Below are 16498 nucleotides of genomic sequence, written 5' to 3'. Positions count from 1 at the left end.
CTCACAGGGTACATCCACACTGCAATAAGAGACTGGGGACATGGCCGCGACTGGCCCAGGTCAGATGACTCAGGCTATGGGGCTATAAAATTGCAGACGTCTGGGTTTGGGCTGGAGTCCGAGCTCCGAGACCCTGTGATGGGGGAGGGTCTCAGGGCCCAGACATCTAGGCTGCATTTTTTAGCTCCACAAGCACAAGTCATCTGACACAGGCTCAGAGACTTAGTGCTGTGGGTTTTTCATTACAGCGTAGACATACCCCTAGTGGTTACAAGTTCTGCTGGCAAGCATCTAACCAGCAGGAGTACTAAGGGGCAGGACTCACAGCTCCTCCTCCCTGTTATCTGCTCTTCTTGCCTCAAGTGAACCATAAGAAATATGACACTAAAGGCAATATTTGGGGGTTATAATTAATTATAAACAAACAGGTTATAAAAATAGGACTTACAATAGGTGCAAAGGAAGAAAATGTAAAATTTGTTCTATTTGACCAAGCATAAGCAACAGAGAAAAAAAACAACAAAATTTGCGCAGAAGAGAGTCTGCCCAATGCTTACTCATTGATTTCAACCACTACAGCTTCATGTAGGACACAGGCAAAAATAAATGCTGCCCACGCTTGCCAACACACCCTGGTAGAACCAGAACCATAGATATTAAGGTCAGAAGGGACCATTATGATCTAGCTGAAAGCCAGCAACTAGAAGCTATATACTCTTCACTTCACTAGTGAAGCGGCTCCACTTGGCCTGGAAGAAACGCCTAGTGGACTCCTTCCTGCTGCTCAAGAGGTTGTCTTGCACTTCTGATGAACACTCTCATTCTAGAGAAGATGCCCATCTAAATACCACACTGTGAGGTGAAGTGTCTGCTGATCAGGATGTCTGATCTTCCTATTATGTTGCGTTAGCAGCTCAGGGAAAGTGGGGATGGGAAGTGGAGGGCAAGCTGACATGGTTTCCCAACCTTCTCTGCAGAACTGTCTGGCTCACAGTAGGGCAATCAGGATTACCACTGCTCTCTCCTGCCCGATCTTGTGGAGTACCCATAGCAGGAATGGTGGTGGGGAAGATGTAGTTGATCTAGTCTGACCAGCAGAGAATGAGTGCATTGCAAGTGGAAACCAATACCTCTCTCAGTGCAGTATGTGCCTCGGGGGAGGCAAAGAGATCCCACGTTGCAGTCTCCCATTTGTTGAAGATGTCGCTTACTATGGTATCGTGGAGTTCCCACTTGTGATCGATCACGAATGGTCAGCTGAGCGAATCTGCAATCACTTTCTGAGTCCCTCGAAGATAGGCTGCAGATAAAAGGATCTTGTGGACGATGCACCAATATCACAGACTGACCACTTCACCAGAAACAGAGCCGTTAACTTCATGCCCCCTTGTTTGTTGATGTAGTAAACAGTGGCAGTGTTGTCCAGCATGATAAGACCGTGATGGGAACAAATGGATAGGAGAAATGCTTGGCATGCCTTCCTAACAGCTCAGAGTTCTAGAATGTTGACTTGCATCCTGAATTCTTGAGGGGTCAATGTTCCCTGCGTTATGCAATCTCCCACCCTATGCGGGATGTGTTGGTAATGACTGTATTGTCCGGGGAGGATGGGAGAAAGGGGACCCTCACACAGACCTGTTGGATATTAGGTAAACCTTTTTCACGAGGAGGGTGGTGAAGCACTGGAATGTGTTACCTAGGGAGGTGGTAGAATCTCCTTCCTTTGAGGTTTTTAAGGTCGAGCTTGACAAAGCCCTGGCTGGGATGATTTAGTTGCGGATTGGACTAGATGACCTTCTGAGGTCCCTCCCAACCCTGATATTCTATGATTCTGTGACCCATCGGGGCCTGTCCACCACTGGAGGGAAGAGTGTACTTCAGTAGAAACCATCAGTATCAGATCCATGGGTGAGTAAACTCTCTGGAGCCACATCTAGGAGGCAGCAAAGGTGGAGGTGAGCCAAGGCAGTGATGTATGTGCCCAAGGCCATATGGCCAAAGAGAGATAGGCAAGAGAGAAGGACCACTGACTACTCGGGCTACGAGTTCCTAAGAAAGACTACTCGGGCTACAAAAGACTGGACTACGTTCCTTGGTAGCTATGCTTGTGCTATGACTAAGCTGATGGAGGCCCCTATGAATTCTAGGGACCATGTGGGGTCCAAAGTTGATTTTTCAACATTGATGATGACCGTATGGGTTGAAAGGAGTCTGAGTAATATGGAGGTAGAAATCAGGACTTCATCTCTGGACCACGCTGCTAAGAGCCAGTCATTGAGATAGGCGTTATGGGGTCCTTGTATTCCCCAGAGATAGGCCTCCCTGATGGCGAAAGCTTTTCCACTGAATGCATCCGATGAAGTGAGCTGTAGCTCATGAAAGCTTATGCTCAAATAAATTGGTTAGTCTCTAACGTGCCACAAGTCATCCTGTTCTTTTTGCGGATACAGACTAACACGGCTGCTACTCTGAAACCTGGGAGCAGTGGTGAGTCCAAATGGCAGGACCCTGTATTGAAAGTGCTGAAGGACTACCGTAAACATCAGGAACCTTCGGTGGGACAGATGGATGTTCATGTGAAAATAAGCATCCTGCACATGGAGAGCCATAAGCAAATGCCTTCTTCTAATGATGGGATGATGGCTGCTAAGGTGACCATATGAAACTTGGGTTTTGCAGATGAATCAATTGAGACTATAGAGATACAGGATTGGGCTCCACCCATCCTTCTATTGAGGTATCAGGAAGTAAGTTGAATAGAAAAGTCCAGAGGAACCCACTATCGTCCCTCTTTGTAGTCAGGAGGCCACCTCCAGGGCGAAGTTGCTGTCATGAGTAGTCCTTGAGGAGGGATGGGGAAGGGGGCTGTGGATGAGGTAGCATAAAGAACTCAATCGTATAGCCATATTGGATGACATTTAGCACCCACTTGTATGTTATTGCACTCAAGCTTGTAAAAGAGTGCTAGACGACACTCAAATGGGGTGGTGTGGTTGTATGGCAGCAGGCAAGGTGGCTGACAGCTCTCTAGAGTTCCTCAGAAATACCTCTTCTGTAGGGGTTGCACCTGGGAGGAGGAAGACTGAGGGTGGTCCTGGAGGATGAGATTTTTTTAATCTTCTGGAATCAGGTCTGTTCCTGTTGTGGAAGTTTCTCGGCAAAGTCCTTAAATTTTCTGTAATTCAGGAAATTGTATTTGGCAAGTAATGCCTGATCATTTGAAATCCTATATTGAAGGCTGACTGAAAAGAAGACTTTGCAGCCTGAAAAGTCCAGTTGCTTGCCCTCCCTGCTGGATGGGGTGGAGCATGGATGCTGTTGCCTAGCCCGTTCTGTCGCTGCATGGACCACAAGTGAATTGGGAGGTGGAGGTGAGAACAGAACTCAGACTCCTTGACTGGTACAAGTATCCTTTTCTGCCCCCTTTGGGGTAGGTGTACATGGGGCTGGCGTATGCCAAATTGTGTGAGCTGGCTCAAGGATGGCATCATTGTTTGATATCGAGGCCAAGCAGAGTCGACCTAAGAGAAGTATATCCAGCAGCTTATGCTGAGTGTCTTGGATCTCCTTCTGGGGAATGTGAAGCTCTCCAGCCACCCCACGCAGGAGATCCTGGAATTCCTGGTAGTCATCAGAAGATGGGCAGGACATTGAAACCACTACTGCATCAGGAATCATAGAATCATAGAATCATAGAATATCAGGGTTGGAAGGGACCCCAGAAGGTCATCTAGTCCAACCCCCTGCTCAAAGCAGGACCAATTCCCAGTTAAATCATCCCAGCCAGGGCTTTGTCAAGCCTGACCTTAAAAACCTCTAAGGAAGGAGATTCTACCACCTCCCTAGGTAACGCATTCCAGTGTTTCACCACCCTCTTAGTGAAAAAGTTTTTCCTAATATCCAATCTAAACCTCCCCCACTGCAACTTGAGACCATTACTCCTCGTTCTGTCATCTGCTACCATTGAGAACAGTCTAGAGCCATCCTCTTTGGAACCCCCTTTCAGGTAGTTGAAAGCAGCTATCAAATCCCCCCTCATTCTTCTCTTCTGCAGGCTAAACAATCCCAGCTCCCTCAGCCTCTCCTCATAACTCATGTGTTCCAGTCCCCTAATCATTTTTGTTGCCCTTCGCTGGACTCTCTCCAATTTATCCACATCCTTCTTGAAGTGTGGGGCCCAAAACTGGACACAGTACTCCAGATGAGGCCTCACCAATGTCGAATAGAGGGGAACGATCACGTCCCTCGATCTGCTCGCTATGCCCCTACTTATACATCCCAAAATGCCATTGGCCTTCTTGGCAACAAGGGCACACTGCTGACTCATATCCAGCTTCTCGTCCACTGTCACCCCTAGGTCCTTTTCTGCAGAACTGCTGCCTAGCCATTCGGTCCCTAGTCTGTAGCTGTGCATTGGGTTCTTCCGTCCTAAGTGCAGGACCCTGCACTTATCCTTATTGAACCTCATCAGATTCCTTTTGGCCCAATCTTCCAATTGGTCTAGGTCCTTCTGTATCCTATCCCTCCCCTCCAGCGTATCTACCACTCCTCCCAGTTTAGTATCATCCGCAAATTTGCTGAGAGTGCAATCCACACCATCTTCCAGATCATTTATGAAGATATTGAATAAAACCGGCCCCAGGACCGACCCTTGGGGCACTCCACTTGATACCGGCTGCCAACTAGACATGGAGCCATTGATCACTACCCGTTGAGCCCGACAATTTAGCCAGCTTTCTACCCACCTTATAGTGCATTCATCCAGCCCATACTTCCTTAACTTGCTGACAAGAATACTATGGGAGACCGTGTCAAAAGCTTTGCTAAAGTCAAGAAACAATACATCCACTGCTTTCCCTTCATCCACAGAACCAGTAATCTCATCATAAAAGGCGATTAGATTAGTCAGGCATGACCTTCCCTTGGTGAATCCATGCTGGCTGTTCCTGATCACTTTCCTCTCATGCAAGTGCTTCAGGATTGATTCTTTGAGGACCTGCTCCATGATTTTTCCAGGGACTGAGGTGAGGCTGACTGGCCTGTAGTTCCCAGGATCTTCCTTCTTCCCTTTTTTAAAGATTGGCACTACATTAGCCTTTTTCCAGTCATCCGGGACTTCCCCGGTTCGCCACGAGTTTTCAAAGATAATGGCCAGTGGTTCTGCAATCACAGCCGCCAATTCCTTCAGCACTCTCGGATGCAACTCGTCCGGCCCCAGGGACTTGTGCACGTCCAGCTTTTCTAAATAGTCCCTAACCGCCTCTATCTCCACAGAGGGCTGGCCATCTCTTCCGCATTTTGTGATGCCCAGCGCAGCAGTCTGGGAGCTGACCTTGTTAGTGAAAACAGAGGCAAAAAAAGCATTGAGTACATTAGCTTTTTCCACATCCTCTGTCACTAGGTTGCCTCCCTCATTCAGTAAGGGGCCCACACATTCCTTGGCTTTCTTCTTGTTGCCAACATACCTGAAGAAACCCTTCTTGTTACTCTTGACATCTCTGGCTAGCTGCAGCTCCAGGTGCGATTTGGCCCTCCTGATAACATTCCTACATGCCCGAGCAATATTTTTATACTCTTCCCTGGTCATATGTCCAACCTTCCACTTCTTGTAAGCTTCTTTTTTATGTTTAAGATCCGCTAGGATTTCACCATTAAGCCAAGTTGGTCGCCTGCCATATTTACTATTCTTTCGACTCATCGGGATGGTTTGTCCCTGTAACCTCAACAGGGATTCCTTGAAATACAGCCAGCTCTCCTGGACTCCTTTCCCCTTCAAGTTAGTCCCCCAGGGGATCCTGGCCATCCGTTCCCTGAGGGAGTCGAAGTCTGCTTTCCTGAAGTCCAGGGTCCGTATCCTGCTGCTTACCTTTGTTCCCTGCGTCAGGATCCTGAACTCAACCAACTCATGGTCACTGCCTCCCAGATTCCCATCCACTTTTGCTTCCCCCACTAATTCTACCCGGTTTGTGAGCAGCAGGTCAAGAAAAGCACCCCCCCTAGTTGGCTCCTCTAGCACTTGCGCCAGGAAATTGTCCCCTACGCTTTCCAAAAACTTCCTGGATTGTCTATGCACCGCTGTATTGCTCTCCCAGCAGATATCAGGAAAATTAAAGTCACCCATGAGAATCAGGGCATGCGATCTAGTAGCTTCCGTGAGCTGCCGGAAGAAAGCCTCATCCACCTCATCCCCCTGGTCCGGTGGTCTATAGCAGACTCCCACCACTACATCACTCTTGTTGCACACACTTCTAAACTTAATCCAGAGACACTCAGGTTTTTCTGCAGTTTCGTACCGGAGCTCTGAGCAGTCATACTGCTCCCTTACATACAGTGCTACTCCCCCACCTTTTCTGCCCTGCCTGTCCTTCCTGAACAGTTTATAACCATCCATGACAGTACTCCAGTCATATGAGTTATCCCACCAAGTCTCTGTTATTCCGATCACGTCATAGTTCCTTGACATCACCAGGACCTCCAGTTCTCCCTGCTTGTTTCCAAGGCTTTGTGCATTTGTATATAAGCACTTGAGATAACCTGTTGATCGCCCCTCATTGCCAGTATGAGGCAGGAGCCCTCCCCTCACAGACATTCCTGCCTGTGCTTCCTCCCGGTATCCCGCTTTCCCACTTACCTCAGGGCTTTGGTCTCCTTCCCCCGGTGAACCTAGTTTAAAGCCCTCCTCACTAGGTTAGCCAGCCTGCTGGCAAAGATGCTCTTCCCTCTCTTCGTAAGATGGAGCCCGTCTCTACCCAGCACTCCTCCTTCATGGAACACCATCCCATGGTCAAAGAAACCAAAGCCTTCTCTCCGACACCATCTGCGTAGCCATTCGTTGACTTCCACGATTCGACGCTCCCTACCTAGGCCTTTTCCTTCCACGGGGAGGATGGACGAGAACACCACTTGCGCATCCAACTCCTTTATTCTTCTTCCTAGAGCCACATAGTCCGCAGTGATCCGCTCAAGGTCATTCTTGGCAGTATCATTGGTGCCCACGTGGAGAAGCAGGAAGGGGTAGCGATCCAAGGGCTTGATGAGTCTCGGCAGTCTCTCCGTCACATCACGAATCCTTAGGAGAGGATGATGGGAACTTCTCGTGTTCCAGCAGTACCTTCTGAGCAGCTCATCTTCCATTACAGGTTCCAAACATCAACTCAAAAGCACCTCAGGTGGTGAAATAGGTGAAGCCTCCCTGACAGAATGGACAGGTTCTGAGGGAAGGTATTAGGGCCATGATCCCCAATAGGGACAGTAGGATGGATCCAGAGGGTACTGAGGAGGGCCCCATGGAACAAGGAAACCAGTGGCAGCTGGAGTGGAGAATATGGTCACAATATAGAAGGCCACAGTGGGTACTCGTAGTGGCGGGAAAGGATGGATGGTCCCTAACCCTCATCTAAGCCCTCTGAAGACAAAAACTTGGGAGACCAGTTCCATTGGCAGTACCATCGGAGCTAGCAGAAGCATGTGCATTGTTGGAGTGGTGGGCGAGGAGTGCCTCAGATGTGGCATGTCTGAAGTAGAGGGCTCCAGAAAGCGCGGGGACCTTGATTCTCCCAGAACAAACACTTCCTGGGGCTCTGGCACTTTTCCCAACCTCCCTGGCACCAAGAGAACTTTCTCAGTCCCTGGAACCAGAGCAGTGGTCTTTCTTGGAGGTTATGGCTCTCTGGTTCTGAGCGATGCTGATGTTGACTGTGTGCGTGTGTCCACACTTGGTACAGGCAGATCAGTCTATTCATGCAGCTGCTTTTCATGCTTGTGCACTTTAGGTTGCACTCTGTCCCCATGACTAACTCATGGAAGGAATCTCTCCCTTCTTAGGTTTAGAGGAAGACTTACTGCCGTGCTTATGTGCATGCTTCCTTACCTCCTGACTAGACCACGGCGCATGGTTCACAATGGTGGTACTGCTGGTGCCAGCCTACGACTTCATAGTTGAAGGCACACCGCTGGTAGCCTCAGGTTGATGTACAGGGAGGTTGCCTGGCCAGGGTCAAAATGAGGTCTCATGGCAACTTCCATGAGGTACTTCCAGAGATGGAGAGTCTGGGTATGGCTTGGGAAGAAGTGGCAGATACTGCACCTGGATGAAATGTGGGCTTCTTCCAAGCAGTAGATGCAGCGTTGATTTTCGTAGCTGACCAAGAAGGAACATGGGCAGGAGGCACTGATTTTAAAGTCTTGGGTTCTCTGCATAGTCCAGTACCCGCACACGGGGGGCTGGGGTGGGTATGGTGGAGGCGTTTCCACTGGGACTAAAACATCCCAAAAAGGAACCCTGATTCTACTAACAAACTAAACTACTAAAACTACTATAAAACCAATAGAAATGGTAAAACTCTTTAAAACTATGTTCAATTGTGTTTTTTGTTGTTGTAGTAGTAAGTGCATCACATGCAAGAGGACACTAATAGTTCCGATCCAGACCATGTTGCAGTCAGAAGGAACTGGAGACGTGATCGGTTCTGTCTGCCCTTTATCACCTCAGACAAAACCATGAGGCAAGCCACAGGCGCATGTGCAGATCAACAAACACTACCACCTGAAAAAAAATCTCCAGATCCAAACACATGGGGCACATGCATAAGCCCTCACTGAAATACAATAGGGTCCATCACTCGAAGAAGAACAGTCTTTTCAGTTTAAAGCAGAAAAAAAGCCTTTGATGACAAGGAGGTTCACCGATGACTATCTTTGTATAAGTTCTCTAAACAAAAATTAATTTTTTGTGATTGTTAATATTATACTTGTGGTAGAGAGATTTGTAAAATTGCAAAACTACTTCCTAAATAAAGAGTTATTTTAAGGGGGAAATCATTTAAAATTTGCCATAAAGGCTGCCCCTTATTCCTTAATTTTGCCCCAATGATATGACCACATGCTATTTTCTTGCCCCACAGAATCTGGGCCTTAATCAATGCCTAAAATACATAGTAAGGCTATATCTACACTACAGCTTATATTGGCATACCTTACGTCACACAGGGGTGTGAATAAACCACCACCGAGTGACATAAGTTACACTGACGCAAGTGCTCGTGTGCACAGTGCTATGTTGGTGGGAGACCTTGTCTGAAGGTTAGCCATGCCCCCAATGAGGCAGTTATCTGAAGCCCTCACCCCACCCCTGCCTCATTCAAAGGTGTGTAACTAATAAAGCAGGGGACTGCAGGAAGAGAAAGGATGGGCTTGTGCTTTAGGAAGTGAATTGGAGCTGCTTCTTCAGGAAGTGAGCAAAAGTAAGATCATCCTGGACAGACATTGCCTTTGTCTTCCTCCTCAGTGGATATTTACATAGCTTTTGAGGAATCAGCCCATCACACTCTAAAGAGTCAATCCTTTTCAGCTCTATCCCTTTGCCCCCAGTCAGGTGATAGGCTGAAACGTTGTTAAGGGGGGCTGGGACAGCCTATGAACCTTGGGCAACCACCGACAGGAATTATACCAAGACAAGGGTGTTACATATCCATAAAGAGCAGCACAAAACAGGCTACAGGTACAGTTTTCTGCATGAAACCAGGAGAAATATCCATGGTGCCCAACCTTCCAACCAAGCCAGCCACCAAGAGCTTCAAGTGTGATGTGACAATCAAATAGCACTTGGAACTTCAACCTCCTTTGAGGAGTTAATCAAACATCAAAGCAATGCAAAGGCTCTCAGGACAAAACCCTCAGACCAGACACTCCGCACATAAAGTCAGATGATTGCTTTGAAGCAAGCACAGAACCATAACCACTCCATCAGAATACAGAAATTCAAGATGAGTGCTCCATCTAGTTCAGTATCCTGTCTCGAAAACTGAAGCAGCTGGGTTTGGCCACAAGATACAAAAAAACCCTAACAGATATGGGACAACCTGCTCCCAGGGAAGAAATTTCCTCCTAAACCCCAGAAGTTAGAGGTTGGCTTATGCCCTGAAGTAGTGGTTTTAGATACTAGTTACTAAAACTTTGGAAAGTAACTCTGGATGTTCCCCTCTAGAAAAGCAGTTCCTTCTCTACTTGGGCACAAGTAGCTTAAAAGCCATTAAGCTCTGGGAAAGCATGGCCATTTTGAAAGAGAAAATTGCTTAAAACAACTAATTTCTTCAACAGTACATAAAAATCATTGCCAGTTATCCTTGTAATTATATGGAAAAATGTAACTAAAGACAACCATTTGTTAGTAAAAATGGTTCAAAAAAAGAGATACTAAACAGATTAGTTATTTATAAAATTTTATTTATTTAAAAAGGGACAAAGATGCATTCTCAGCAAAATAAAGAGTTAGCAGACGCCTTAGCAAAAGTGACCACGATCTATTTGCTGTGTGAAAACAGAATACAGTCCCAGCCAGTAATATAGACTCTTGGCATTGTAAAAGGGCCAATTTCTCAAAGCTAAAAATAATTATATGCAATACTGACAGAGCATAATGCTTCAGTTAGAGGGGCATCTTGGCTGAGAGCATATGAAAGATAAGTCAGCATGCAGCAATCAGCAAATGGAAAAAGGGGAAATGGATTGCAATGAATATAAACTAGAAGTTAAGAACTGCAGTTGACTCAAAGGAAGCTGAAGGTACCAATGGAGTATCAATGGCTAACGGGTTAAAGGACAGTACGGAAGAATATTTTTAATGAATCATGGAACAAAAGAAATCCTAACACTTATACAGATCTTCTTTACTAGATTGAGATGGTAAAATAGTCAATGATGCACAGAAGGTAAAAGCATTTGGTTAATGTTTATTCTGTATGAGGAACAAAACTAGATAACGTATCCACCTCATAACAGCACCATTCCAGCAGTAACCAAGGAGGGTGTTAAGCAGCTTCTACTAAAGTTAAAAACTTTTAATCAACAGGATTAAATAAAAACTACCATCATAAGGAGCAAAGATCATCTTCCAAGCGTTAACGGATGCCTTACGTCGTCTCAAATATGCATGTAGCACCAATGTCTGTGCAGCTGCTGCTCACAGATCCCACCCCGTAGCTGCTTGGGAAAGTAATGAAACACAGTCAACTATTGGAGCTATTCATAGCAAAGGATGATCCAAAAAACACAAGACAGATTAGGGGAATAGAGTAGCAGAAACTCCACACCAGATCCTCCAGAATCGGATGTAGTGGTAGTGGAAAGGGAAGAAGGGAGGGAAAAAGTCTCTAAAGTTGCAAAACTATTTCTGGTGTAGGTTTCAGAGTGGTAGCTGTGTTAGTCTGTATCAGCAAAAAGAATGAGAGTACTTGTGGCACCTTAGAGACCAATATTTATTTCTGCGGTAGTCCCCTGTTCTCACATGCATGCTTTCTAAAATATTCACCTTTTGCACAAAATTTTACATGCTTCGTCTCTAGCAAAACTGACATTCTATAAAAATATTAATTTCTATTCATGAGGATAACTCAGCCACTGAATTTTGAAGCTTCAGACTTGGTATGTAAATAGGCCTTAATGAACAATATGGGCTTTACTAATTTTGAAGAAGAGAGTAAGAATCTTTGAACTGCAGGATTCACCAAGTGCTGTAGAAAAATTCCATTAGGGCTGTTAGCTGCATGCTTAGACATGGGTGTAGGCAAACATGCATCCACAGGCAGTTAGCTGCACAGCTACTTGGTTATAGGAATTTACAACCTCACCTGCTGAAGCAGGAGATTGAAAACTCAAAAGATTCTGAACAAGGATGAGCAGAACTTGTAAAAATAGGAAACTGCTTAGCGTGTCAAAAATTACAGTACCTTTATACCCTAACCACCTCATTATTTCCACACCAAGAAGCTGATAAAGGCTCTGCTAGTGAACCTTGTTAGCTAATAAGATGAATAGGTGTATCAAGAAAGTTATGGCTCTGATGACATTATCTGAATTTCAAAGAACCATCAAATTCCACAAGACTAAGCAGCTCTGTGTTTGTTATTTTTCCCTGAGCCCCATCCTGCCTGCTTCCTTAAAGAACTTGGGAAGTTAAAATGGAATTAGCATTAGAGCAATGTTAAGGTCACAAAATAAAGCACTCAAATAAGAAAATTCCTTAAATTCCTTTCTCCTGCAACAATATATAAGGCACGTTGCACATGTAGCATTTTCCTGTTTTGAAGACTCCGATTGTTTGCACAGTCTACATCGCAATTTATTCAATAAGGCCAAGTTAATATTTCAGAAGAATTTACAGATTGAATGGACCTGTTCACACCAGGGTCTGAATTAAGTTAATGAGTTGCACCTCCTAATCCAAGAGATGAATTTAGCCCCTTCATTTCTGAAATGTCTTGGACTTTATAATACTTTATTTCTTAATCTTAACATTGCATTAAATCTAGTTGTGTTCATTGCTGGTAACTGCAGACAATATACACAGATATTCAAAATATCTACTTGAATTGCATTTAGTCAAGGGTTTGAGCAAGCAGTCTACCAAAAAGCAAAAATTTGTATAGACTAGATTATACCTGCAACTTTGTCCCGAATAAGTTTAGCAGATTCAACTTCGCCAATACTGCTAAATAGACTCCGTAACTCATCCTGCGTCATGTTTTGAGGGAGGTAGTTCACGATTAAATTTGTTCTACCAATATCATCCCTGCAATCTTCAGCCATGTGATCTTCATAACCATTAGACATTTTATAAAATATCTGCAAAGAGAAAAAAAAAAAGTCACAAATAAGGTCTAAATCTTCATTTTAAAATAAATTGAACTTTCTCTGCCTGTATTCAATTGAAAGCTTCAAGTAACTATTTCAAAACTATATATTATCTTTAGTTCTTAAAGGAAAACTCCAGTATTTTTCAAAAAATTCCAGACTACTTCATTCTGTCAAGCTAACAAACCTGAACCACTGAAAAGAACCCCAGATGTTCACTTCAATAAATTGGGGGGGAAACAGGAGTGAAAATATATTTTAGGTACATTACAATGTTTTTCCAAATCACATACACAAAACTACGTTAAAAAAGTTATTATAATGCATATGAGCAAGGGGCTGAACACAGATTGCAGGAGTGACAGCTTCACCCAATGTAACAGGAAATCTGTGGCAGAGACTGAAACAGAAGCTAGTTCTCTTGGGTTCCAGTGAAGTGTCTTAACTTCAAGTTATTTTCTTACAAACCTCTGCCTTATACACTGTCCAGCCTTTATACAGAATGAAGCATGGGTGTTGTAGAAATGACAGCATGTGATCACATGAAGACTAATAATTCATAATACATACACAAGAGGCAAATTACATAAGATTGCATAAGAACCTTAATTCTGGCATTTCCTAGTTTCGGGCTTGACTTTGAAGCTCAAGCATGCTTTTAACAGAAGTGGTTTTTTTATTATATTTTTTTAAGTTTAAAAAAAACCTGAAAAAATGCAAAAGTTTCATGTGAAGTCATACTGACCTCCTCACCCAACTTAACACATCAGAAGGACTTGAATCCAGAACTTTTAAATCCACGACAGAGATGTACTTACCTGAGCTAAATGAATAACTGGTCACAATATCAGGCTGTTACCCACTGTGTGGGCCAGCTACCAAAAGAGCAGGGATTTACACAACTATCTGGGAATATTGAGAATTAGGATTGCCAGGTTCTATTCCTGGCTCAGGAGGGAAATGGGGCCTAGAGGTTATAGAAAGCCCAGACACACACACAGGCCTGGCACATTCATTCTCAGAAACAAAGTAGTTAGATGGCTGAGACTTGGTCTGCAACATTAGAGACAAGAGTCCTTGTGGCACCTTAGAAACTAAAATTTATTTGGGTATAAGCGTTCATGGGACATAACCCACTTAGTTGTTTTTACTGATACAGACTAACACAGCTACCCTTCTGAAATTAGAGACTAGATTATTTTCCCAGCTGTTTGAAATGATCTTGTGCAACTCTCAGAGGGGGGAGATTATACTTCCCTGCGTTCTAAACTAGGTGTTACTGAGTTACAAGGCCACATACACAGGCTGTGAAGTGCACAGAATTAGTGGAAGAATGGGGACTAGAACTCAGAATCCCAGCTCTCAGCCTAGCACTCCTTCCCCTATGCCAAAAGGGCTGCAACAGCTCCTACTGAACAGGGTGATGCCTAAGCAGATGGTTATTTAAAAACAAGGGGCATAAAGAATACTCTTAAGTGATGGAGGTCCCTACTGTACACAACTAAGAATTGGTGCACTGGCATAACTTTACGTCTGGCCAATTACAATATTTTCAAAAGAAAATCTATGTCCATGAGCACACTCATACGGTTATTAAATCTTCGCTGTAGAAATTAAATTCCAACTTCAACTTACCAAATCACTCCCATCACCAGTTATATAAAGCAGAACCAGTCCCTTTTGGTCACTATATATTAGCACTCTTTTTTATTGCATCCTACACACACATTTTGTAACAAGTTACATCAAAAAAAAGTTCCTGATTACACAAGGAACCCATCAGCATACAAGATTAATTTAACCCAGAGTACGGTACTATGTTAAACTGGAGTTCTAGATGGAAATATGTACCACCACCACCAATTTTCAGGACCCTACACTTTGGACAGCAAACAGATGCAAAATTTTCCACCCCTGTAGTCCTGCCAGGCTCCATATAAACTTATGAAACTACTGTACCTACAGACCTTCAACATTCAAAATTTGTGTTACGGTTGTCACCATGGAATCAGAGTACCTTGATTCAATACATTGATGTATAAATAAGGTACGCAAACACCCACCCTGCAAGTGATATCATGCGCTTCACACTAGATTTTTCTAATACCTTCCTTCCTTCGCAGTATAACACCCTCATGCCAGCCACTGGAAGTGTTGAAGCCATTTTAACCTTTTAGCCAGTGATCTTATTTCTTTTAACTTCAGAAATACTAAACTCCATACACTCTCCTAGTTTGGCTACCCATAGGCTTTGCATTCTTCAGTCTGAAGAGAAAGGTATACCACGATCGAATGCCTAGAAGTTGAAGCTAGACAAATTCAGACTGCAAATAAAGTGCACATTTTTACCAGAGCAATTAAACATTGGAATAATTTATGAAAGGTCATGGTGGATTCTCTATCAGTGATCATTTTCACATCAAAATTAGATGTTCATCTACAATCTCTCTTCTAGGAATTACTTTGGGAAGTTCTATGGCCTCTGTTATACAGGTCAGACTAGATCCAATGGTGCCTCTTGGCCTTGGAATCCACTGAAAGAGTTCCACAACAAGCCTATGTTTCATTTACCCTTGTAGTTCGGATTCAAATCTCTATTACCGCAACACTGAAGGTCAATTCTCAGGATGAATGAAAATTTTCACTCACTTTTTAAAAAGTTCAAGTACTATGGTTAAAATATTTTTTTTAAATACACATATAAAATAAATGAGATATCACATTTTGTCTTAAAATTTCTATACGACACAACGTGGGTGAGGTAGTATCTTTTATTGGACCAACTTCTGTTGGTGAGAGAGACAAGCTTTCGAGCTTACACAGAGTTCTTCCTCAGGCCTGGAAAACGTACAGAGTGTCACAGCTAAATACAAGATGCAACAGATTGTTTAGCATAAGTAGCTGCATTTTGATCCATTGAAATACATGTAACAAAAATGATTAGGGGTATTAACAGCTGCCATATGAGGAGAGATTAATCAGACTGGGACTTTTCAGCTTCGAGAAGAGATGACTAAGGGGGGGGATATGATTGAGGTCTATAAAATCATGACCAGCGTGGAGAAAGTAAATAAGGAAGTATTATTTACTCTGTCTCATAACATAGGAACTAGGTGTCACCAAACAAAATTCAAAAGCAGCAGGTTTAAAACATACAAAAAGGAAGTATTTTTTCACACAATGCACAGCCTTGCCAGAGGATGCTATGAAGGCCAAGACTATAATAGGATTCAAAAAAGAACTAGGTAAATTCATGGAGGATAGGTCCATCAATGGCTATTAGCCAGGATGGATAGGGATGGTGTCCATAGCCTCCGTTTGCCCGAAGCTGGGAATGGGTGACAGAGCTTGGATCACTTGATGACTACCTGTTCTGTTCATTCCCTCTGGTGCACCTGGCATTGGCCACTGTCGGAAGACAGGATACTGGGCTAGATGGACCTTTGGTCTGACCCGGTATGGCCATTCTTATGTTCTTATGATCACTCAAGGTGAAGTGGCCTGTGAACACTCCTCCAGTCACAGGAGGGAAAGGAAGGGTGGGGCAGGGGGGAAGAAGGCAGCTAGGAAAGGTGGTTAGCAGGTTACAGATTCTTGTAAGCAGCCATAAAACCAGTGTCTTTATTCAGCCTTATTATTTATTTATTTATTTATTTCCCACAGTATTCTTGTCAGCAAGTTAAGGAAGTATGGGCTGGATGAATGCACTACAAGGTGGGTAGAAAGCTGGCTAGATTGTCGGGCTCAACAGGTAGTGATCAATGGCTCCATATCTAGTTGGCAGCCGGTATCAAGTGGAGTACCCCAAGGGTCGGTCCTGGGGCCGGTTTTGTTCAATATCTTCATAAATGATCTGGAGGATGGTGTG

At 44.1% G+C, this 16498-nt stretch overlaps 1 protein-coding gene across 1 annotated transcript in view; it reads right to left on the bottom strand.

Moving 5' to 3' along the window:
- Window positions 1-16498, bottom strand: part of ELAVL1 (ELAV like RNA binding protein 1) — a 111121-nt gene that overhangs the window by 45211 nt on the left and 49412 nt on the right. Inside the window, exon 2 of the mRNA XM_073324407.2 lies at window positions 12438-12621. Within this exon, the coding sequence (XP_073180508.1) occupies window positions 12438-12609 (172 nt within the window). The 5' untranslated portion in view covers window positions 12610-12621. The remainder of the gene's footprint in view (window positions 1-12437; window positions 12622-16498) is intronic.

The sequence above is a fragment of the Lepidochelys kempii genome, chromosome 25 (genome assembly GCF_965140285.1).
Source record: "Lepidochelys kempii isolate rLepKem1 chromosome 25, rLepKem1.hap1, whole genome shotgun sequence".
In the NCBI taxonomy this organism is placed as follows: domain Eukaryota; kingdom Metazoa; phylum Chordata; order Testudines; family Cheloniidae; genus Lepidochelys; species Lepidochelys kempii.
Note: the sequence above shows the minus strand (reverse complement) of the source record. Positions and strands in the feature narration are given on the sequence as shown.